This window comes from Macrobrachium nipponense, chromosome 1 (assembly GCF_015104395.2).
Source record: "Macrobrachium nipponense isolate FS-2020 chromosome 1, ASM1510439v2, whole genome shotgun sequence".
Lineage (NCBI taxonomy): Eukaryota > Metazoa > Arthropoda > Malacostraca > Decapoda > Palaemonidae > Macrobrachium > Macrobrachium nipponense.
Window position 1 is genome coordinate 94,511,907 of NC_087200.1, and position 24,403 is coordinate 94,536,309.

The window sequence follows — 24,403 nt, forward strand, 5'->3', positions numbered from 1 at the left end:
AGAGTCTGGCGATCCTTGAAACTCTGAATTGATAAATCAACAATTAAACTCTTCAAGAGTATAGTATATTCAAATACGGTCCTTCAAACAATGCATTGTGAACCAGGCAGATAGGCTATATCTATTTTCTGAAACAGATTGGCAGCCTATAATGCCTAACGCCAATAACATATGTATTCAAGGAGAGAGTAGATGAAAGAGTTAATAGAGAAATTTTATTGTATTTACGCAATGTAGAAGTTCATGAAGGTTTGGCAGAACTGCTGACTTTGAATCTAGAGCGATAGAGAAAATCATGAGAACTCGCTGAGTCAGCCTAATATTAGTCGACTGACAAAGTCCTTGATGATCAAAGTCAGCTGTGCAGCACACGCGCGAGAGCGTGCAATCTCACTCATCCACCCACACACCACACACACACACACACACACACACACCACACACACACACACACACACACACACACACATATATATATATATATATATATATATATATATATATATATATATACGTATAAATAAAGGTTTTTGCCAAGAAGGAAAAAAAATGGAAAAAATGAAAAAGCGAGATAGCCGAGTACTTTCGGTCTTGTTCCGACCCTTTACTAAGGCAAACGTTTTATATGCTTCGTGATCAAGTTATTCATGTATATGTATATATATATATATATATATATATACTATATATATATATATATATATATATATATATATATATATATATATATATATATATATATACTATGTTATACATAAAAAGTCAGAAGAGGCAATATGGGTAAAAACCACACAGATCAACATGGATAATAATAATAATAATAAAATAATAATATTCATAATCATGTATAAATTATATTAAAAATCGTTATTTTTTAAGATAATATAAGAATTACCAAACTTCCTCATAAAGGCCATTGTAATTCAACAGACGGTTCTGTGAAGTCGATAACCTGAGGGAAGGAAGAGTTGACTAGGAAAACTAAATATGTTGGGGAGAGAGAGAGAGAGAGAGAAAAAGCAGCTCTGGGTTATGTTTTAAGTTGCTGGGATTAACAGCCCTTGCAAGTTGGCTTAATCTAATAAAAATAAAAAGGGTTCAAATGCAATTTTTGTCTGTTTTGCGGAAGATATTTATTCATGACATTTATTTCTCGTTTAATTTTGTCTTCCTATCAATGATATTCTAACAAGTTAACAAACTCATCAATACAACGATAAGACACGGTCGTTTCCTGGAAGCAGTTGCCCTAATAAACCTGTTCTGGGAAAGTGAGTGACGTCTTCCAAAAGGGTCTGGAAAAAGCAAGAGCTGCTTGAAGTTCATGGTGTATATAAGCGCCCAAGAAACTGGAAGACACAACTAGATCGCACTCCAAGCACAGAAAGGAAGTTCAAGGCTCCCACTCCAGTCCTGACATCAACATGCGTGCCTCAGTTTTGGTAAGGCTCTGTAATTGACAAAATTCTAATCTTTTCTAGAAATCGAAAAACTTGTAAATTTAAGATATAAAAGGTTTCTAGTTTTAGTTTCTTTCGTTATGAGATGCGACATCTTCGTTGTTACACCATTTGTTATCATCCATTAAGCTAATTTACAACGATTAACGTTTCTTAGATAAAATACATTCATATTAACTTCAGTTAGGAATTTGGGTGTATAAATTGCAGAAATATTCGTACAACCGATTCTTGACCATATCCTAACTTTTAGTCTGGCATTTAAGTTATGATTAATTTCTGTTTATCTCACTTAACCTTTATCTTAACTTGATATTCCTTTGCTTTCTATCAGTTCGTCGCCCTCGCTCTGGTCTGCAGCGTTGCCGCCATTCCCGAACCAGGCAGACCTGGCTATGGAGGAGGAGTTGGGTAAGAGACTGGAACCGTTTTCTTTGTTTGCTCTAATCACTGACTCACTTTTGTGTTTTCGGTGACACTTATGAAATATGGTAAAATCATCTAACGATATATGTTTAGTAATTGCAAAAATGCTAATGAGAATCATTCAGTGGTGAGAATTATGAATTATGGAAAAATATTTTAACAATTTCTGCTTAACAACAGCAAAAAACTGTAATAAGAATAATTTCATTACAGGGGAGTGCGTCCAGTTGGAGGTGTGAGACCAGTTCTTGGTGGTGTTGGAGTAGGAGGGGTAGGAGTTCCTGTTGGTCTTGGAGGAGTTGGGGGAGTTCATGGTGGCGTGGGAGTTGCACCTGTAGTCAAGCCTGTGCACACTGGTGCAATCGGCCACGGAAAATATGGCAAATAGACAATCTAAGTCGAGCATTTCCATCATTACAGAGTCAAGTATTATGCATTTACTGTTTCCTAGTGACTATCGCGACTTCAAGAATTTCTTCAAGATTATTTTGACATAGAACCAAAGAAAACTATAAAGATCTCAGAGACAGCTCATTTCCATCATCATAAAACATTTTTCTTCAGCGTTGGATTTATCTGGAAACCTAACTTAAGGTTTCTTGGTCCACAGCCCATCCTTCCATAATCTTCAACTGACTTCCAACAAGGAAAAAGACAACACAAACAAATGTCAGCTAAAAGTGTAATGTTTTTGTTATTGCTTTTGAATGTAAAGCCTTACATGGTAATAGTGTGATATGAATTTTAATGAATAAATAATGTTTCCATTACTTTTGTTTTCTATATTTTTTGTCCTTTTTGCTTTTTGTTCGTCCTCAGGCTATTAAAGTGTTTTAGAAAAAGGTATGGTTTTGCATGTGAAGGAGAGATTTGGCATTGTTTGATAATTATATGCACTCAAATAAAAAACTAAGATGATAACAATTTCATAGGCAAGTTACTTTGAAAAATGCATTTTAATTACCGTTGAAATATCGTTCAGCTTTCAATCTCTTACATAAAATAGAAGAAACAGTCCTGCAAGGACGCTTCCTTCCATTACAGTCACTTTCAAAATAAGGAAAGAATACGGTAATCATTACAGAACAAGAGTGGACAGATCTCCAGGCTCTAAGCAGTTGCAGGAGTCGAGATTCATTGAGATGTGAAAGCAACTCATCCTGAAAGTTGATGTACTGGAGTTGTTTATCAGACTGCAATCGATACACATTGAGCCATCTTAATTAAGAGTAGATATTAAGGAAGAGGAGACGGGACGTCTGGGAACCATTTGTGAATTATGCACTGAGTCTCGAATTCCTAATTCCCTGATAATCATTGAAATAAGATGCTGAATCACGGAAATTCATTCGAAGGGTTTTGTATAATCCGCTTGTAGTGCGTTTGGGATATACGTCTAGACTCCCAGACTAGACGTATGTGTACCATACTGCCTGCAGACTTTGACTTTTAATAACTTCGAAAGTTTACAATGTTGACCTGACTCTGAGTTCTCATGCATATGGGGCAGGTTCTATTTCCCGGGGAGTTTCGTTTCTGATACTATTTTAGATTCAAAATCAGCAGATGTGCCTAAATGTTGTTGGATTTGCTCTTGGAATGAATACTGTATAATATCCATATTATTTCCGTCTCCCACTCCTTCCCAGAATACTTATATTATTGGTGGCAGGCTTCATAGGCTTCAAATCTGTTCAAGAAAAATGATGTGGACTGTTTAACCGTGTATCTACCATTGATTTTGCCATTCTATACGACTTGTTTGTAGCACCACTATTTGAATACTCTGCAAGAGTGTAATTGTTGATACGTGGATATGACTTTATTTCTTATATGAACGTAATGTATGTTTAAGGGGTACCATTAAGACACGACTCTGCGCATAAGGACGTGTGTATTCAGCTGAGCATCTGCATCGATAGGAAAACACCAGTCAGTATCATTCCTAACAGAGGAAGAGGTTATCTCAGGAAAAAGTGGTAGATCGTGAAGGAAATCATACCAAAGGTTTCGTGCAACTCTATCGACCCGTGGGAGAGGCCTTACTGACCAGTATGACATTATCGTCACTGAAACCAGTTTTACCAGTAATGAACTAAATTGCTCATTGCTCACCTGAATGGATAATGAAGTATTCAGGCTGATAAACATAGTGCGGAAATGTGAGCATTCTCGTATTCCATGAAGGCTAATAATATCTAAGGTGAATGACGACCATCCTGATAATAACATCATTGTGCAATGTGGGAGAAGAAATTATTTGGGACTATAGCAATGTATGAAAGGATGGATAATAATAATAATAATAATAATAATAATAATATAATAATAATAATAATAATAATAATAATAATAATAATTCGACATTATCCCAGATGTAAAAATAGAAAAAAAAATTACCAGACTTCCTCACAACGGGAGATTTCACAATGTCTTTTTAACTTACGATTCTGCGAAGCCGATAACCTGAGTGAAGCAAGAGTTGGGTAAGGGGGTAAACAAAACGTTTAAACGAAAGAGAGAGAGAAGAGAGAGAGAGAGAAGAAGAGAGAAGAGAGATAAGAGCTAAGAGAGGGGGGATGATAGAGAGAGAGAGAGAGAGAGAGAGAGAGAGAGAGAGAGAAGGGGGGATGAGAGAGAGAGAGAATTGCATCTTTGAGATAAACTTTACGGGTTGCTACAAGATCAAGAGACCGTGCCAGCACCAAGCTGGTTTAATCTATTAACAAAAATAAAAGTGTCAAGAGGTACGTTTGTCCATTGTAAGGAAGCAAATAAACTCGTTAACGCAACGGCATCAAAGGCGCGCTTCGGCTTCCTCAAAGCAGTTACCCCAAGAAACCTGTTTTGGGAAGTTGGATGACGTCATCGAAAGGGTCCAGCATAAGCAAGAGTCACTTGCGGATTGATGGTGTATTAACAAACACGTGAGAAGTTGGAAGTGGCAACAAGATTTCACACAGAGAAGTTTAGGCGTCTCATTTCAACCGACACATCAAAATGCGCGCCTCTGATCTGGTAAGGATCCTTATAATTTCAAAATTGTAATGTCGAGTGGATTTACCATTCTGAAAATATTATCCCAGTCTGAATTGCTGGAGTGTCAGACTATTTCCTGTTAAAATGCTTCGCCAAGAATTTGCCTGAAGCCCTGTTTTTGTTGCTAACAGAAGTTTCCTAACGACATCTTTACGGAGAAGAGTGAGTTGGTCAGATGGTCATAAATGCCATGTGAGGACTAAAGGTTCTTATAATTGCTACCAAATCAGATTTATCAGGCATCATAACAGTTACATAGGACATTTAGCTCTAGATTCACTGAAAATCTATTTTACACAGACTGGCGTCTTCATCATTGTGCCTCTTTCTCAAAACCAAATACAATTTCATTCAACGTACTGTTTACATTTTTTTTATCAAATGAAAATAAAAATGTGCTGGTAGCTTAAATGACCAGTGCTTGAGCGGGGAGAATTTTTGGAGCAAATGATTTAGACACGGTTAAAATTGGTGTATCTTGCAATAAGTCGGCTGCATAAAAAGTAATTATGATAGATGCAGCTGCACATTCAAAATGAAGAGACACAGTGCGAAGGGCAAAAGAAAAAAAAAGAACTTAAAATGACAGTGCCATTACTATCTTTATGGAAATGTTATCTAACAAATTCGAAGTATAACTTCGTGAATACTTTCTAAAATTATAGTGTTGAAAGTTCTTGTTTTGAGTCTGGTACGAAAAATAGTTTAATCAAACGGCAGCGTTGAATTTCTTAGTGTTCAGAGATGGCCTTGTAAAAACTAAAAACTATAACCAGATAGCCTGTAAAAAATGAAAGTTGATAGTTTCACTAAGTGGTTTTTGTCAACTACGTATTTTGAAGTTTTAGTGAAATGTGGTTGATAATATAATTTTTTTCTGTTTTGCATGTAGAAGGAAACAAGGTCACTAGGGGTGATTACTAAATGCCCTTTTGTCAAACAGGTATGCCAATTCCAAAACCGGAATGACCACTTGTGAATTTCTTCCTTTTTATGTAAAAGACTACCACGACGTTACTGTGAATTCAAACCACTTTTAATCTGACCGTTACATCTTCCCAGAATTCCTGCCATTTAATCGGTATCAACAGTGGAAAAATGTGAAAATTAAGATAAAACCAATTAGAAGAAATTCAAAACCACATTCTGATTTCAAAATGTTCCAAACAATATAAAATAAAACTTATTGTGATCCACAATATTAATGGCGACTTGCGCCCTAAACATAAAATCGTGGGGCGCTTACTTTCATAACTTCCATACGATTCTATACAGTCACATTTAAAATGAGAAGCTTCCATACGTCATTGTTAGAAATTGCTTGACAATTCGCATTTCTGATGTGACATTTTACATCCTTAAAGCTCTCTTCTTGACCGATGTCTGTATATACACGTTGCATCAATAAAGCCTGTTTTCAAGACAATGTAACAATACATGTCTGTATAGAATTTTATGCTTAGGCATAAGTAAGCGCAAACGACGTGCATATCATAGAATTATTTAAGGAATGAACGGAAAAGAATGCAAGATTAGGCAAATAGGCACGCTTTTATGCGTAGTCACAGGGCAAAGAGGAAAAATAAAAAACAAACAAATGTTAGCTATGAGTGTTGTGTTTATGCTATTTTTGAATTTTAATCCTCACTTGGTAATAATGTGATATGAAATTTAATGAATAAATAATGTTTCCGTAACTTTTGTGAAACTCTGAAATGATTCCAGAAACTGAGTACTATCGATAAATCAACAATTCAACTCTTCAAGAGTATAGTATATTCAAATACGGTCCTTCAAACAATGCATTGTGATCCAGGCAGATAGGCTATATCTATTTTATGAAACAGATTGGCAGCCTATAATGCCTAACGCCAGTAACATATGTATTCAAGGAGAGAGTAGATGAAAGAGTTAATAGAGAAATTGTATTGTATTTACTCAGTGTAAAAGTTCATGAAGGTTTGGCAGAACTGCTGACTTTGAATCTAGAGCAATCTCACTCACACACACACACACACACACACACACACACACACACACACACACACACACACACACACACATATATAATATATATATATATATATATATATATATTATATATATATATATGTGTGTGTGTGTGTGTGTGTGTGTGTGTGTGTGAGTGAGATTGGGGGTGTGCTGTACAGCTGACTTTGATCATCAAGGACTTTGTCAGTCGACTAATATTAGGCTGACTCAGCGACGTCTCATGATTTTCTCTATCGCTCTAGATTCAAAGTCAGCAGTTCTGCCAAACCTTCATGAACTTTTACATTGAGTAAATATTATTATTTTCATGATTATTATCCATGTTGATCTGTGTTGTTATTACCACATTATCTCTCCTGAATTTTTTACGTATAACATAGTATATACATATATATATATATATATATATATATATATATATATATATATATATATATATATATATATATGTATATATATATGTATACTATATCGTAAAAAATTCAGGAGAGATAATGTGGTAATAACAACACAGATCAACATGGATAATAATCATGAAAATAATAATATTAATAATCATGAGTAAATTGCATTAAAAATCGTTATTTTCTAAGATAACATAAGAATGACCAAACTTCCTCATAACGGCCAAGATTTCATAACGCCTTTGTAATTTAACCGACGGTTCTGTGAAGTCGATAACCTGAGGGAATGGAGAGTTGACTAGGAAAACTCAGTACGGTGGAGAGAGAGAGAGAGAGAGAGAGAGAGAGAGAGAGGAGAAAAAAAAGCTTCTCTGGGTTATGTTTTAAGTTGCTGGGATTAACAGCCCTTGCAAGTTGGCTTAATATAATAAAAATAAAAAGGGTTCAAGTGTTATTTTTGTCTGTTTTGCGGAAGATATTTATTCATGACATTTATTTGTCGATTAATTTCGTCTACCTATCAACGATATTCTAACAAGTTAACAAACTCATTAATACAACGATAAGAACTATCGTTTCCTGGAAGCAGTTGCGCTAATAAACCTGTTCTGGGAAAGTGAGTGACGTCTTCCAAAAGGGTCTGGAAAAAGCAAGAGCTGCTTGCAGTTGATGGTGTATATAAGCGCCCAAGACACTGGAAGACACAACTAGATCGCACTCCAAGCACAGAAAGGAAGTTCAAGGCTCCCACTCCAGTCCTGACATCAACATGCGTGCCTCAGTTTTAGTAAGGCTCTTTATAATTGACAAAAATCCTAATCTTTGCTAAAAATCTTATATTTTATATATTTTAAAAATAAGAGGTTCATAGTTTTAGTTTCTTTCGTGATTAGATTGGATATCTTCGTTGGCACACCATTTTTTATCATCTATTAAGCTAATTTACAACGATTAATTTTTCTTAGATAAAATACATTCATATAAACTTCAGTTGGGAACTTGTTTGTACAAATCAAAGAAATATTCGTACATCTAATTGTTGACCATATCCTAACTTTTACTCTGGCATCTAAGTTATGATTAATTTGTGTTTCGCTCACTTAACCTTGAACATAGGTTGAAATTCTTTTGCTTTCCCTCAGTTCGTCGCCCTCGCTCTGGTCTGCAGCGTTGCCGCCATTCCCGAACCAGGCAGACCTGGCTATGGAGGAGGAGTTGGGTAAGAGACTGGAAACGTTTTCTGTTTGCTCTAATCACTGACTCACTTTTGTGTTTTCGGTAACACTTATGAAATATGGTAAAATCATTTAACGATGTATGTTTAACAATTGCAAAAATGCTAATAAGAATAATTGAATAGGGAGAATTATGATTATGGAAAAATAATTTAATAATTTCTGCTTAACAACAGCAAAAACTGTAATAAAAATAATTTCATTACAGCGGAGTGCGTCGAGTTGGAGGTGTGAGACCAGGTGTTGGTGGTGTTGGAGTAGGAGGGGTAGGAGTTCCTGGTGGTTTAGGTGGAGTAGGAGGAGTTCCTGTTGGTCTGGGAGGAGTAGGGGGAGTTCATGGTGGCGTAGGAGGAGTTGGGGGAGTTCTTGGTGGCGTAGGAGTTCCACCTGTAGTCAAGCCTGTGCACACTGGTGCAATCGGCCACGGAAAATATGGCAAATAGACAACCTAAGTCGAGCATTTCCATCATCAGAGTCCATCCAGTATTACGCATTTACTCTTTACTAGTAACTATCACGACTTCGAGAATTTCTTCGAGGTTGTTTTGATATAGAATCAAGCAAAATGGAAGATCTCAGCGATTGCTCATCTCCTGCACCAAGAAACATTTGCTTTAAGATTCATTTGTTAACCTAATTCAGTCTTTCTTGGTCCCCAGACCATCCTCTCATAGCCTTCAATTGACGTCTAGAAATATTTCTTTTTTGTGGTATCTTGTAAACAGACAAACAGCTCAATAAGCAAAAAGACAATTTAGCATAAAGTGCTGATATCCGTAAGTGTACTGTTTTTGTTATTGTTTTTGAATTGTTAAACACTGTGAAGGGTTTGTGAATATTTTAATGTGAATGTAACCGAATAAATAATTTGTTTCTATGTGTTCTGTCTTTCTGTGTTGTCCATCTTACTCCATGTCCATCCTCTAGACATTAATGTGTTTTATAAAAAGTCATGATGCTGCATATATACAAGCGATCAGCAGAACCTTTCTTGATAGACAACAAGTAGGAACTAAAAATCAGTTGCTAGACATGGTACGGTAAATAATGACTTTTAATCACTGACGGGGAATATTGCAGACTATAGTTGACTTTAATTAAATTCAGACGTTTTGTGCAGCAGAGAATATCTGCAGATGCAATATCCCTCGATTAGAGCCCCTCCTAGAAGTAAAAACAAACAAATTTGAGGTTACTTATCTTTCTGATAGGTAGCTTCTTTCCATTACCGTGCCACTCCCTATAATTACCAGACATAGATGGTTCAGTCGATTTCAAAATGAGGAAAGAATACAGTAATCATTCAAGTAAAAGGGTGGACACATCCTCAGGCTTAGTCTGAGCTGCCACAAGAGCCAACATTCATAATGGTGTGGTATAAGCAAAGCATTCTTAAAGTAGATGTATCTGAGTTGTTTGTTAGACTACAATAAAACCATTAGTTTCAGAAACAAGTGTAATACACAGAGAAGTTTCTATACATACGTTCTATCTTCAGTGTGGTTATTGTACTTGAGAAGACAGGAAGTCTGGACACCATTTTGTGAACTTGGGGTTTTGTTCTCACTGAAATACGTAAGTGACTACTGTTAGCAACCTAGTCAGGGATCGCTTTCAATGTTAATCACCTTATCTGATTCGAGTTGGTGAGTCGGATCTGCTAAAACAAGAAAAATTTGCAAAGGCCTTTTCCAGCGCTAGGACCAATTCATGTCATTTGGGCGGTCATTCTAACCAACACTTCGCTAGAATGAATCGGATTTAAGACGGAAACTCAGTGGGTAAGTGTTTAATTTTTCTAAATACTTTGACAGTGGATCCTTTGCTCTGGGGTACCTGACATAAATTTTTCACGGAAATTCATTAAGGGTTTCAATAAATCTTGTTATAGTGTGTCTGTAATTAACCCTAGATTCCCATACTACCACAACCGGTTCGTCCATTATGTAAACCTCCCGTATGCAGCACAGAGGATGGCACATGTCTGGCCCAGCTGAAAATATAGCTGCAGGGATTCTGGCTATTACAAATAAAACATTTGCTGGTTTTGCAAGCAGTAAAAATTATTGGAGTTTGTTTTTCCTTGTTTACTATAAAGTTTGATCTGGAATAGGCGATTACAGAGTCCAACTACAGAGTTAAGGTGAAATCTACATCCTACCTGTAAGATACACCGTCACTCTGATTACATGCTACATAGCAATGCTCTGTTTTCTTCATGAAACAAAAAATATACCAATGAATCATTCACGAATTCTTCATTAGGTTTCGTGTTTCAGACTGACGAACAGATGCAGCCCAACTCAACTGGAAGAGCCCAAACATACACTACTACAACGTCCTCATGTATTACACAATTATGTTGAAGCCTTTAAATCAGAAAGCACCTATTGCGGATACTTGAAACATTGCACGGTTTATGCCCCGTTTCAAGATCTTGTATTATCTAGATTCTAGAGGTTGCTATAGGATCCCCTCAGCCTTCTGTGAGAGAGAAATGAGGATTAAATACAATGAAGGTTGGAAGGATGAGAAAGAGAGTGAGCCTGATAAAAAATGATACAAAGATTACAATAACAAGTCAAGATAAATGAAATAACTTTCCTAGCATACGAAGACAGGGGTTTTCCACTTCAATGTAGATTTATAGACGTCGTCAACGAGCTAATGATCATTCACCTAAGATAGTGTCTTCCTCCGTGAGAAATGATCATCCGGACTAGATCTATAAACATAAGAACTTCATTATCTATCTCATTTGAACTATGAGCAACTCGGTCAAGTTATAAGAAAACAAGACGTGATCCGACCTCCAGCTTACTCGAGACACGCGCAAGATTTTCCCTTCAAGGATAAGTTGTAAATATTATATTAGTAACTTAACATAAATTAAAACGTGCTAAAATCTACGGTCAAATTGCGAAAATTAAAATAAATACTCTATATTTTATTGAAAATATTATTTTTCTGTACTGTTTAGTATGCACATTATTTTTCTTTTACATTTTCATTGCAATGAATAAGTCATAAATATCCTATTCTAAAAATCCTGTATCTTTAACCCAATGCAAAACACTTTTTTCAGACCTTTTTAGGCTCTGCCATAGACCTTTCCTATCCCCCAACTAGAACAACACCAACAACAACAAAGTAGTTTGTAGGCTTATTCCCCGAGTAAGGGACTAGTTTCAGTGAATCTAACATCATGCCAGTAATGAATTCTTCCACGGCTTCAGGAGTTACATGTAACAAACAATCTATAGCCTTTACAACTTACTAATTGCTCCTTTATGGATCTCTGCATCTGATGTAATTGATACCGAAAATGCTTATATTACAGGAGTTGGTCTATGTTCTCAATTACTTGATTATTCGAACTAAGTGAGCTATTGGCAATTTGGTCTGGTCACGGTAAAAACAGGTCCACTGACGCCAACGTCACGCTAGTAATGCATCTATTTCACGGGTTGTTCAGTTTATTATCATCATATTATCTTTCACAAGAAGGACCCTATTCATGAGGAACAGGCCAACGGGGGCCAAAGGCATAGAATTCAAGCCTCCGAAGAATATGGTGTTCAGTTGAAAAAAGTAAGACAAGATTTCAGAAAATACAGAAGGAAGAGATCAGTTATTAGAAAAGAAAGATAAAAGAACAAATTAATAAATGAATAGCTAAAATTACTATTGAGTTATAGAAGTACGAGGATAATTGTTCTAGAGTTGTGGTCCTTCAAACAACGCATTGCATAAAATGGCAAAATCACTGTCAGATTCAGGTAAATAGGCTGCATTTATCTTCTTGAACGGATTCGTTGCCTATAATGCCTAACACCAATGATATACGCAGTCATGGAAAGAGTAAGAGATGAGGAGCGGAGAAGGATTTTGTATTGCATCACTCTAAGAGAAAATAAGTCTAAGGTTTGGCAGACCTCCAATGATTTGATTCTAAAATATTATTTAAAAGAAATAACACTCATGTGCTAATGGGAATGTGACCCAGGTACATTAGAACTCAACAAGTAAGGTTGATACCATCAACTGTTGCAGGTATTGAAGGTCGAAGCCTGCTCAACAACACAAACAATTGCAGACACACACACACACACACACACACACACACACACATATATATATATATATATATATATATATATATATATATATATTATATATATACATATATATATATATATGTATATATATATATATATATATATATATATCATATATATATATATACATATATATATATATATTGTTTAAGATTTTAAGCCAGAACCAAGGAAAGTAAGGTCTTTTACCAGTTTCATGCATCTTTGTCTATATGCAAGTTGCCCCTTTGAACTATAAGCATCCATTCTCTCGCAAAAGTTATCTCTTCTCCCATTGGCTGTCGGAATTACCTCCCACAGAGACGAGGATTTAAAAGGATCAGAAGCCAGCGGCTCATCCTCAGAAGCAAGGTAGACCTAAGAGAGGTCAGACACTCCCACAATCTCGCCCTGCAGATGCCGCTTCTCCCCTTTCTGCTTCCCCCTGTTCTCCTCTGGGAAGTCTCAAGTATTTTTTAAAAGTCCATAGTGCACAAAAACATCAAGGAGAAGACTACATCCAGCCCAGGGGTGCCAGGTACTGTGAGAGTAATTCCAGTTCAGCCAAGGAATTGTTTTACCTTTGTCTGTAGTTCATTTCCATTTTTCCAAGGCGACGGCTCCTCCTTTGTTTAGTTTCTCATTCCCCCATCTGGGTTCAATTTTGTGATTACTCCACTTGTGATACTAGTGAACATCCCCCTAGTAAATTCAAGCAATGGTAGAAATTGGGAAACCCTTGGAGCTTGCAGTTTCAATCCATTTGCACAAATTTCTGAACGCAGCGGCTGGTTGCCCCCAGCCGTGGGTTTCCAGTGGATCGACCAATCGACCCCCTTATTAGTCTCCTGGACCTCTGTAAATTAATGTAAATACAGTGCATTTAAAACAAATTCCTCCTTCCTCAGTAGTATCGGTCTTATGCCCTAGTAGTTTTGTTTTTCTTTTTGTTCTGATCTCTCGTCCTCCATTCAAGGCCAAATTTTCCAGTGTTAACTACATTTTCTAAGAGTGAACGAGCAGTTCAGAATATATATATATATATATATATATATATATATAATATATATATATATATATATATATATATAGTATGAGTGTGTGCGTTTGTGTGTGATATATAACAATTTATTACTCATCGAGAATGACATTACACTTCTGATGACCTTGGAGTAATAATTTTTTTTTTTTTTTTAAATTAGATGATTTGATATTAACTCAAGATATAATGAAAATGAAGGACTATAAGACTCAAATCAGGCAAGATTTCAAAAGTCGAATACCTGAATGAAGCAAGAGTTGAGTAGGAAAACTCAAAAGCAGTGAGAGAGAGAGAGAGAGAGAGAGAGAGAGAGAGAGAGAGAGAGAGAGAGAGAGAGAGTAGCTCTACCGAGTTTTACAAGCTACAAATAGCATTTGTCCGTGTGAAACTAGCTTAAAATAATAAGAAGTTGCACGTAGTACATTTGTCCTCTTGATGGAAAATGTTCATTTGGTGCGTTTAATTTATCGATTGATTTTGTGTGCCTGTCTCAGATGTAAATATCTGAACAAATCTAGAAACATGACCACCAATACACGAACTTCCCCAAAGCAGTTGCGTTACTAAACCTGTTCTGGGAAAGTGAATGAAGTATTCGAAAAGGGTCTGGAAAAAGCAAGAGCTGCTTGAAGTTCATGGTGTATATAAGCGCACAAGAAACTGGAAGACACAACTAGATCGCACTCCAAGCACAGAGAGGAAGTTCAAGGCTCCAACTTCAGTCCTGACATCAACATGCGTGCCTCAGTTTTGGTAAGGCTCTGTAATTGACAAAATCCTAATCTTTTCTAGAAATCGCAAAACTTGTAAATTTAAGAAATAAGAGGTTTCTAGTTTTAGTTTCTTTCGTTACGAGATTGGATATCTTCGTTGTTACACCATTTGTTATCATCTATTGAGCTAATTTACAACAATTATTTTTTTCAGATAAAATGCATTCATATTAACTTCAGCTAGGACCTAGGGGGTATAAATTACAGAAATATTCGTATAACTGATTGTTGACCATATGCTAACTTTTACTCTGGCATCTAAGTAATGATTAATTTCTGTTTATCTCACTTAACCTTGAACTTAAGTTGAAATTCTTTTCGTTTCCCTCAGTTCGTCGCCCTCGCTCTGGTCTGCAGCGTTGCCGCCATTCCCGAACCAGGCAGACCTGGCTATGGAGGAGGAGTTGGGTAAGAGATTGGAAACGTTTTCTTTGTTTGCTCTAATCACTGACTCACTTTTGTGTTTTCGGTGACACTTATGAAATATGGTAAAATCATTTAACGAAGTATGTTTAACAATTGCAAAAATGCTAATAAGAATCATTCAATGGTGAGAATTATGAATTATGGAAAAATAATTTAGTAATTTCTGTTCAACAACAGCAAAAACTGTAATAAGAATAATTTCATTACAGCGGAGTGCGTCCAGTTGGAGGTGTGAGACCAGGTCTTGGTGGTGTTGGAGTAGGAGGGGTAGGAGTTCCTGTTGGTTTAGGTGGAGTAGGAGGAGTTCATGGTGGTTTAGGAGGAGTTGGGGGAGTTCATGGTGGTGTGGGAGTTGCACCTGTAGTCAAGCCTGTGCACACTGGTGCAATCGGCCACGGAAAATATGGCAAATAGACAACCTAAGTCTAGCATTTCCATCATTACAGAGTCAAGTATTATGCTTTTACCGTTTACTAGTGACTATCACGACTTCAAGAATTTCTTCAAGATTCCTTTGACATAGAACCAAAGAAAAGATCTCAGAGACAGCTCATCTCCATCATCATAAAACATTTTTCTTCAGCGTTGGATTCATTCCAAAATCTAACTTAAGGTTTCATGGTCCATAGCCCTTCCTTCCATAATCTTCAACTGACTTCCAACAAGGAAAAAGACAAAACAAACAAATGTCAGCTAAAAGTGTCATGTTTATGTTATTATTTTTTAATGTTAATCCTCACTTGGTAATAATGTGATATGAATTTTAATGAATATACAATGTTTCCATAACCTTTGTCTTTTATTTAGATTGTCCATCTTACTCCATGTCCATCCTCTAGAGACATTAAGGTATTGATATTGTGACAAAGTGCCAAGTATCTGGTTACACACTTACCATTCATTAATTGTTACCTCACAACAGCCAGACACCTAAACCTTCATCACAGGTACTAAACGACTGAATACTCTAAAGGCAACAGTGATGCCTTAACAACTTACCAGTATTGCAGAAAATCAGACTAAGTTCATCAAAACAGGTGTGAGGTAATCTTGTAAGTAATTAAATTAATCAAAGGGCATCACTCCATCAACGACTTTAAAAGTCTAAGTATTTCCCTGATTTCAGAAGTCTAAGTACTTCCCTGGATCTAAGTCATTTCAGGTAAATTGAAAGAAAACAGATCAATTGCCATTCTATGTTTCTAATTAACATAAATATAATCAATATACTGGTTTAAATGAAAACACTTATAAAAATAATTTTAAATACAAAAATTTATTATCAAAATCAAAATTTATAAGTGAAATTCACAATATCAGGGAAAATTACTATTACTTGAAAACAAAGCAAAGTTTAATTAATTCCTGAATCAATTAAGTAAAATTAAATCAAAATTAATTTATCACAAAATTAAAGAAAATTAATTCAATCAAAATTCAAAAGTGTTAGGCAATATTTAAAATTTGGAAATTAATCCACAAGTGCTAAACAATATTAAAACTTGAAAAGAATTCTAAGTAAATGCAAATTAATTCATAATTCATAAATGTTAAATTCAATTAAATTGTGAATGCAAATGAAAAAACAGAAAAATGTGGAAAATACCAAAATTGTAAAAAGTACTAATCACACAGAATATAAAATAAAAACACACACTTCAATAAGAAAATGGATAAATGCACCAAAAATAAACACTTCAATAAGAAAATGGATAAATGAACTTCAAATGAAACAAACACAAAAATTTGCAATGTGTAAAAATGTAAATTGTTTTTCAGCCTATATAAATATTAGTTTAAATTTTTACCAAATCACTGTAACTATTAGTTATCAATTCTCTAAACCATTGTAACTATTAGTTATTAGTTGCAACTGATAAAAATATAACAATATGTGAGTAATTAGTACATTCTTTGATAACAGGCATTAATCTAAGAAAGAAGGTTAATAATAATTTTTCCGAGAAGATATTGTGAAAAAGACCTTCTAATCATTGACGATGAGTATTACCAACTAAAGCTGAATAAGATTCGGATAAAAGTTTAGTGTAAAAATGAATGTCTGCAAATAAATTGCCCTTTCGTGGTGAAAAGCTTATATGAATTTGAATAAACATTGTTTTGGTAGGAAGGTTACTTCCATTACGATGCCATTACCTGCGATTAGCAGACATAGATGGTTCAGTCGCTTTCAGAACAACGAGAGAATACAGTAACCGTTACTACAGTACAAGAGTGGACACATCCCCAGGTTCCAAGCAGGCACAAGAGTTAACATTCAAGGCGAGGATCACCTTCACCGTTGATCAATGGTCTGCTGGGATGTACACGATAATTCTTCTTAATTTGCCGAATCTGCTGGGACTAGAAAAATTCGCAAGAGCCTTTCTCAGTGTCCGGTCGGTCATCCTGACCATTGTTACAATACATGCAATGAATCGGACTGAAGGAGCAGAGTCTTTGGGTCAGTGCTTAACATTTCTAATACTCCCTGGGCGATCGTTCCCTCGAGAGGGATTAGAGAGACAGTCACGATTGAGGTGGTATGGGCATCTGTTGAGGATGGATGATGAGGAGGGAGTGAAGAGGGCTTGGGAAGAACCTGTAAGAGGAAGAAGATGGAGAGGGAGACAAAGAATTTGATGACGAGATAAAGTAAAGAAAGATTATGAAGAGAAGTGGTTTGGTGGAGGATGATGCCTTCGATAGAAGGCAGTGGAGAAGGCGCATCAGGTAAGTTATTTTGAAAAAATCCCTTTAATCACTGATGGTGAATATTATGCACTAAGGTTGAATTAAAATTCAGATAGATGTTTTGCGTAATAAGGAACATCTACAAATGAAATGTCGTTCAGTTTTGAATCCCTTACATAATTTGGAAGAAACAGTCCTGAAAGGTCGCTTCCTTCCATTACAGTGCCAGTGCCTCTAGATAGTATATGCTGCAGTCACTTTCAAAATAATGAAAGAATACGGTAATCATTACAGAACAAGAGTGGACAGATCCCCAATCTCTAAGCAATTGCAGGAGTCGAGATTCATTGAGAAGTGAAAGCAATGCATCCTGAAAGTTGATGTACTGGAGTTGTTTATCAGACTGCAATCGATACACATTGTGCCATCTTAATTAAGAGTAGATATTAAAAAAGAGGAGACGGGACGCCTGGGAACCATTTGTGAATTATACACTGGGTCTCGAATTCCTAATTTTATGACATGCATTGAAATATGATGATGAATTAATGCTAGTAACTAGTTAGAGGTGACCCTCAACATTGATCGCAGGTCTCACACCACATGATGATTACCTTTTTTTGACGTGAGTGGGTGAGATGGATCTTCTAAGACTAAAATCCTCAGTATTAGGACCAATTCATTCTACTAGCAATCTACGGGCATAACCAGCTCCGTTTCAGGGAATCACTTCTTATCCCTACCCCCTTTGGAGGAGGGGGAGGCGCGTTAGGATGAAATCCCAGCCGTTTGGCCGTGATTGAATGACAGACGGTCATTCCAACCAGCACCACATTAGGTAGACTGAATCAGATTTAAGACTCAAACTCAGTGGGTCAGCAATTAATTTTTTAGATGCTTTAATGGCTGTTCCTTTGATCAGGGTTAACCTGCCATAAACGTTTCACGGAAATTCATCCGAAGGGTGTTGTATGATCAGCTTGTAGTACCTTTGGGATATATGTCTAGACTCCTAGACTACAGCAACCAAAGCGTTGTTGGATTTCCTCTTGGAATAAATACCGTACAGTATCCATATTAATTCTGACTTTCACTCACTTCCTGAATACGCATATTATTGATGGCAGGCTTCGTAGGCTGCAAATCTGTTTAAGAAAAAGATGTGGACTGTTTACCCATATCTACCATTGATTTTGCCATTTTATACAACTTGTTTGTAGCACCATTATTTGAATACTCTGCAAGAGTGTAATTGTTGATAAGTGGATATTACTTTAGTTCATGTAGAAACGTAGTGTATGTTTAAGGGGTACCATTAAGACACTACCCTGGGCATAAGGTTGAGAGAACACCTCTCCAGAGCGTATTCAACAGAGCATCTGTATACCAGTCAGTATCATTCATACCAGAGGAAGAGGTTATCTCAGGAAAAAATGGTAGACGTTAAGGGAGTCGTTTGCTCCTTACATACCAAAGGTTTCATGCAACTGTTCGACCCGTGGGAGATGCCTTGCTGACCAGCATGACATTATCGTCACTGAAATTAGTTTTACTACTAGTAAACTAAATTGCTCATTGCTCACCTGAATGGATAATGAAGTATTTAAGTTGATAGACATCGTCCGGAAATGTGAGCCTTCTCGTATTCCATAAAAAATAATAATATCATAGGTGAATGACGACCATCCTGATAATAACTTTCGATCATTATAGCTCCTTGACACTGCCTGTAAGTCTACAATGAAGTGGAAAGCTTACTTCCTTGTATGCTAGGAAATGTTATTTTCTTTACTTTAACATGTTAGTATAATATTTTATAACATTTCTTTCTAGACCATTACCATGTTCATTCTTCATTGTAACTAATCCCCATTTCTCTCTTACAATAGGCTGTGACAGGCATCCTATGGCTTCCTCCACGTACTAAAAAATCCGAAAGAGGGACAATCACAGTGCCGTTCAATTAACTGTGAAAGATGCTTCCCTACCACAAGGCTTCAACATCATTGTACTATGTGGGAGAAGAAATAATTTGGGGCAATAGCAATGTAGGACAGGATGGATAATAATAATAATAATAATATAATAATACTAATATAATAATAATATAATAATATGTTTTGTTAAAAATGACTGCTGCTTCAGCACTATTAATCTTATAAAGAGTCTTCTCTATCTTTCTGATGACGGCTTTCTCGTTGTTGCTTAGACTGGCGAGCAACGCACCAAAGGGCATGGTAAAATTCGGTTGAGTCATTTGATTTATTATTGCTTATACAATTCTCTCTCTCTCTCTCTCTCTCTCTCTCTCTCTCTCTCTCTCTAACGCGACGTTTCCTCCTGATCGACAGGACATTATCATGCGTCTCCTAGAAGCGCTGCTCATCCTCGAGGAAAAGCCTCCCCTCAATACCACCCAAGAAGCGTTCCTGATACCGACGTGTGTGGAGGACACACCCCTCCCCCCTAACGAAAGTACCAGCGCGCATGGAACGAACACCGGACATGAGAATAATACCAGGGGTGACGTCACGCAGGTAGAAGCCAATCAAGAGGCTCCCGGTGATACCCTCTACCTGAGAAGGTCTGCAAGACTCGTCAACGCCCGCCGTATGAGTCACCTTCCCGGGAACCAATAAAAACTCGACCTGCCGGAGAAGTGCTCTGACCGTACTGAAGAGCTCGCAACACCACAATAAAAGGAGAAGGACTCGCCACTGGAACTTGTTACGGGCTGCTCTGTGAGCAAGAGCCCGTGCTGACACAAGGTCAGCTAAATCAAAAACAACAACAACAACCACTGGAATTCAGTCCCTCAGCAGTTATCGCTTGATAATGTCCTGTCGATCAGGAGGAAACGTCGCGTTAGAGAGAGAGAGAGAGAGAGAGAGAGAGAGAGAGAGAATTGTATAAGCAATAATAAATTAAATGACTCAACCGAATTTTACCATGCCCTTTGGTGCGTTGCTCGCCAGTCTAAGCAACAACGAGAAAGCCGTCATCAGAAAGATAGAGAAGACTCTTTATAAGATTAATAGTGCTGAAGCAGCAGTCATTTTTAACAAAACATGTCTACGAGAGGGTCTCCTTCCGAAATAATAATAATAATAATAATAATAATAATAATAATAATAATAACAGTAGCTCTAGGACTCATGCAGAAGAGTATGATACTAGAAACGGCGCACATAGTAAGAAAAGTGATGGACTCATATGGAGGCAGGATGCAACCCGGGACCCCACACTATAAATACCACCCAGTCGAATTGGAAGACTGTGATAGACCGGAAAAAAACAAATAATAATAATTCGACATTATCTTAGATGTAAAAAAAAAAAAATGGGTTACCAGACTTCCTCACAATGGGAGATTTCACGTCTGTATATTTAACTTACGATTCTGCGAAGCCGATAACCTGAGTGAAGCAAGAGTTGAGTAGGAAGACTTTAAAGGACAGAGAGAGAGAGAGAGAGAGAGAGAGAGAGAGAGAGAGAGAGAGAGAGAGAGAGAATTACATTTTTGAGTTAGCTTTACGGGTTTGCTACAAGATCAAGAGGCCGTGCCAGCACCAAGCTGGTTTAATCTAATAACAACAATAAAAGTGTCAAGTGGTACGTTTGTCCATTATAAGGAAGCGAACGAACTCGTTAACACAACGGCATCAAACCGCGCGCTTCGGCTTCCTCAAAGCAGTTACCTCAAGAAACCTGTTTTGGGAAGTTGGATGACGTCATCGAAAGGGTCTGGCAAAATCAAGAGTCGCTTGCGGGTTGATGATGGTGTATATACAAACGCGTGAGAAGTTGGAAGTGGCAACAAGATTTCATACAGAGAAGTTCAGGTTTCTCATTTCAACCGTCACATCAAAGTGCGCGCCTCTGTTCTGCTGAGGATCCTTCTAATTTCAAAATTGCACATTTTCCAACTGGAAGATTTCCGACATTTGTTTTTGTTTTTGTTTTTTTTTTCTTTAAACGAAATTGGCTGTTATTGATGATATACAATTTTTAAATGATTCAATATGCTTATTGATCAAGATGAATTTTTCTTGGACAAAATGTATTGGAAAAATCTAATTAATATAAATTCATTAAGGAGAGTTTAAATGTATAATTGAAAAATTCGGACACCTGGTTGATAGTTAATCTTATCTGCGTACTCAGCTTCCAATCCTTAACATTTTACTTGTGAAGATTTCCTTTTCTTATCCTTAACGTCTGAAATTCTTTTGTTTTCCCTCAGTTCGTCGCCCTCGCTCTGGTCTGCAGCGTTGCCACCATTCCCGAACCAGGAAGACCTGGCTATGGAGGAGTTGGCTGGGTAAGAGACTGAAAACGTTTTCTTTGTTTGCTCTAATCACTGACTCACTTTTGTGTTTTCGGCGACACTTATGAAATATGATAAAATCAGGTAACGATGTATGATGAATTGTGGAAAAATGATTTAGCAATTTATGCTTAACGGTAAAAAAAAAAAAAAAAAAAAAAAAAAAAAAAAAAAAAAAAAAAAAAAAAACTAATGAAATTCATTTCGTTACAGCGGAGTGCGTCCAGTTGGAGGTGTGAGAACAGGTCTTGTTGGTGTGGGAAGAATAGGGGCAGTTCATGGTATTGTAGGAGGATTTGGAGGACTTCATGGTGTAGTAGGAGGATTATGGGGAGTTCATGGTGGTGTGGGAGGAGCGGGTGGAGTTCTTCGTGGAGTAGGGGGAGTTGGAGGAGTTCATGGTGGTGGAGTTGGAGGCTATGGAAAATAGACAACCTGAGTCAAAAGTTTTAATCATTTCTGAGGCCAGTATTTTGCATTTGCTCTTTCCTAATTACAATCATGACTTCAAGAATTTCCTCAAGATTATTAGAGATAACACAAAATCACAATTGGTTAATTGACCGGATAATAAATATTAAATATATGAAACAATCAGTGTGGGAACCTCCATTACCTCCAGAAAAAAAATTTCATTCTTTTCGGATTCCTCTCGAAACTTTACTTAATCATCCTTGGCCCAAAGCTCATCCTTCCATAATCTTCAGTTGACATCCAGCAATAGCTTTTTGACATCTGTAATGTTGTCTAGAATTGCAATGTTCTTGTTATTTTTTTTTGAATTGTTAAACCCTTCTTGGGAATACTGTGATATAAATCCTTATGAATAAATGCCTTGTTTCCATAACTTCAGTTTTTCTGTATTATCCTGTTTACTCCATGTCCAAGCTCTACACATTAAGGTGCTTTAGGAAAAGGTATAAAATTGTATATGTATAATTGGCAAGCAAATGGTTTGATGATAAGCATTCAATTAAGAAAGTTAGTCATCATTTACTAATCATGTTAGGCTGAAAAATGTCTTTTAGTACCAGACAGTGAAAATTATACTAAAGAGTTTGCTTGAAATTCAGAGAAGTCTGCACATGACATATTTTTCCATTGTGAAACCCTGACATAGGTATGAAGAAACACAGTATTCTTGCAAAGTAATTAGTGTTTTTTTTACTCTGCCATTCCTATACTCTTCCAATATATGGTCATAAAATCATCCTTGATGTTTTCGTCATTTTCAGAGTAAAGCAGAATTAAGAAGCAGTGTTCATGTTTGAGCTCCGAGAAATAAAAGTGCAGGAGGAAGACATTGACAATACAATTAGTGTATTTGTATGAAGTAAGTAAGGTAAAATGATCCTGTGTTAGGGGTGTAAGAATGCCACCACTAGGTCCTGCGCGTCGTAAAAGGCGACTAAAAGGACAGCTGCGGCCTTGCAGTCTTACTTTTTAGTAAAAGGCTAGTCCCACCGCCAATTACTGTGGAAACTAATGCCTTGCAGGTGGACTTATTAGCCCCACCACCAATAACTGTTGTTGATGACAGCAAGGGCATGCAGTCGTAAAAACCCCCTTTGCCAAACAATAAACCATGCCTGATGATGCCTTTGATAGAAGGCCGTGGAGAAGGCGCATCAGGCAACCGACCCCTTAATGGCGGGATAACGGTGGGAAAAAAGTAAGGTGAAAAAAATTTTCTTTCAAAAAATACACAATACCTGTAATCAGGCATAATCGCAAATTAAGCCGGATGAATCGGTCTCCTAAAAATCACAATAGGCCGAGTGAGGACTGTAACTGTAGGCTCATCCTGACAGTACTTTGCGGTTTATCAAAGATTTAGTCTTTCAAACCATAGTCTTTCAAATATAAATATGTAAAAATGTTTTATGGCAGACACCCTGATATGCAAAGTAAACTGTAGGTACTTGGTATTTAAAATAATGAGTTGAGTGGCCTACATTTTGTTTCACACATCTGATGGAATCCCACAAGTTACAGTCATTACAGCTATAGGATATAAGGAACTCCCGACACGCAAAAAACCAGGATAGTCTACTGTATATTTCATAGATATCATAGAAATGAAAAATTACGATTAAGAAGCTATAGTGTTGGGAACTTCACCCAGTGACCTGAATAAGGTTAAGGGAGAGTTAGGTTAGGATGCAGACTCGTATTTTATTATACGATTTGAAGTAACCAAGATCGGGGTCCAGCACTCTTCATTTTGTAGTCCACCATCCGAAAATACCTTTTTCTAACTGTGGTCCTCCTGTCAATGTTAGACCCATGGTGATGTGTGAAGGCATCAATTCCGACAGAAACGTATTTCAAATCTATCCAAAATATATTAGAACAACTAAATTCTACATTTTTACTCGATTATAGGTTCAGAAATAACCTTTACAATTGCAACACTGTTTAATTTCATAATATGAAATTCAAGCTTAACCTTTATCTTTGTGCCAGC

At 36.7% G+C, this 24,403-nt stretch overlaps 3 protein-coding genes across 4 annotated transcripts; all 3 read left to right on the forward strand.

Annotated features, from left to right (window-relative positions):
* The first annotated feature begins 1,310 nt into the window (after positions 1 to 1,310).
* Positions 1,311 to 2,654, forward strand: LOC135220236 (adult-specific cuticular protein ACP-20-like). Its single transcript, XM_064257504.1, has 3 exons — positions 1,311 to 1,442; positions 1,795 to 1,871; positions 2,100 to 2,654. The coding sequence occupies exons 1-3, from the start codon at positions 1,425 to 1,427 to the stop codon at positions 2,272 to 2,274; spliced, it is 270 nt and encodes an 89-aa protein (XP_064113574.1). The 5' UTR covers positions 1,311 to 1,424; the 3' UTR covers positions 2,275 to 2,654.
* Positions 2,655 to 4,804: 2,150 nt separating this feature from the next.
* On the forward strand, positions 4,805 to 9,454 carry LOC135219477 (ctenidin-3-like). Of its 2 annotated transcripts, none has more exons than XM_064256277.1 (3): positions 4,805 to 4,904; positions 8,485 to 8,561; positions 8,786 to 9,454. In XM_064256277.1, exons 1-3 carry the CDS (start codon positions 4,887 to 4,889, stop codon positions 9,018 to 9,020), a joined length of 330 nt encoding a protein of 109 aa, XP_064112347.1. In that variant the 5' UTR covers positions 4,805 to 4,886; the 3' UTR covers positions 9,021 to 9,454. The 2 variants fall into 2 exon arrangements, with proteins under 2 accessions (XP_064112347.1, XP_064112346.1); XM_064256276.1 differs by lacking the exon at positions 4,805 to 4,904 and adding an exon at positions 7,972 to 8,129.
* A 2,975-nt stretch (positions 9,455 to 12,429) lies between these two features.
* LOC135218862 (elastin-like) lies at positions 12,430 to 15,704 on the forward strand. Its single transcript, XM_064255310.1, has 5 exons — positions 12,430 to 12,501; positions 13,040 to 13,223; positions 14,366 to 14,469; positions 14,821 to 14,897; positions 15,125 to 15,704. Exons 1-5 carry the CDS (start codon positions 12,430 to 12,432, stop codon positions 15,327 to 15,329), a joined length of 642 nt encoding a protein of 213 aa, XP_064111380.1. The 3' UTR covers positions 15,330 to 15,704.
* Positions 15,705 to 24,403: the final 8,699 nt, after the last annotated feature.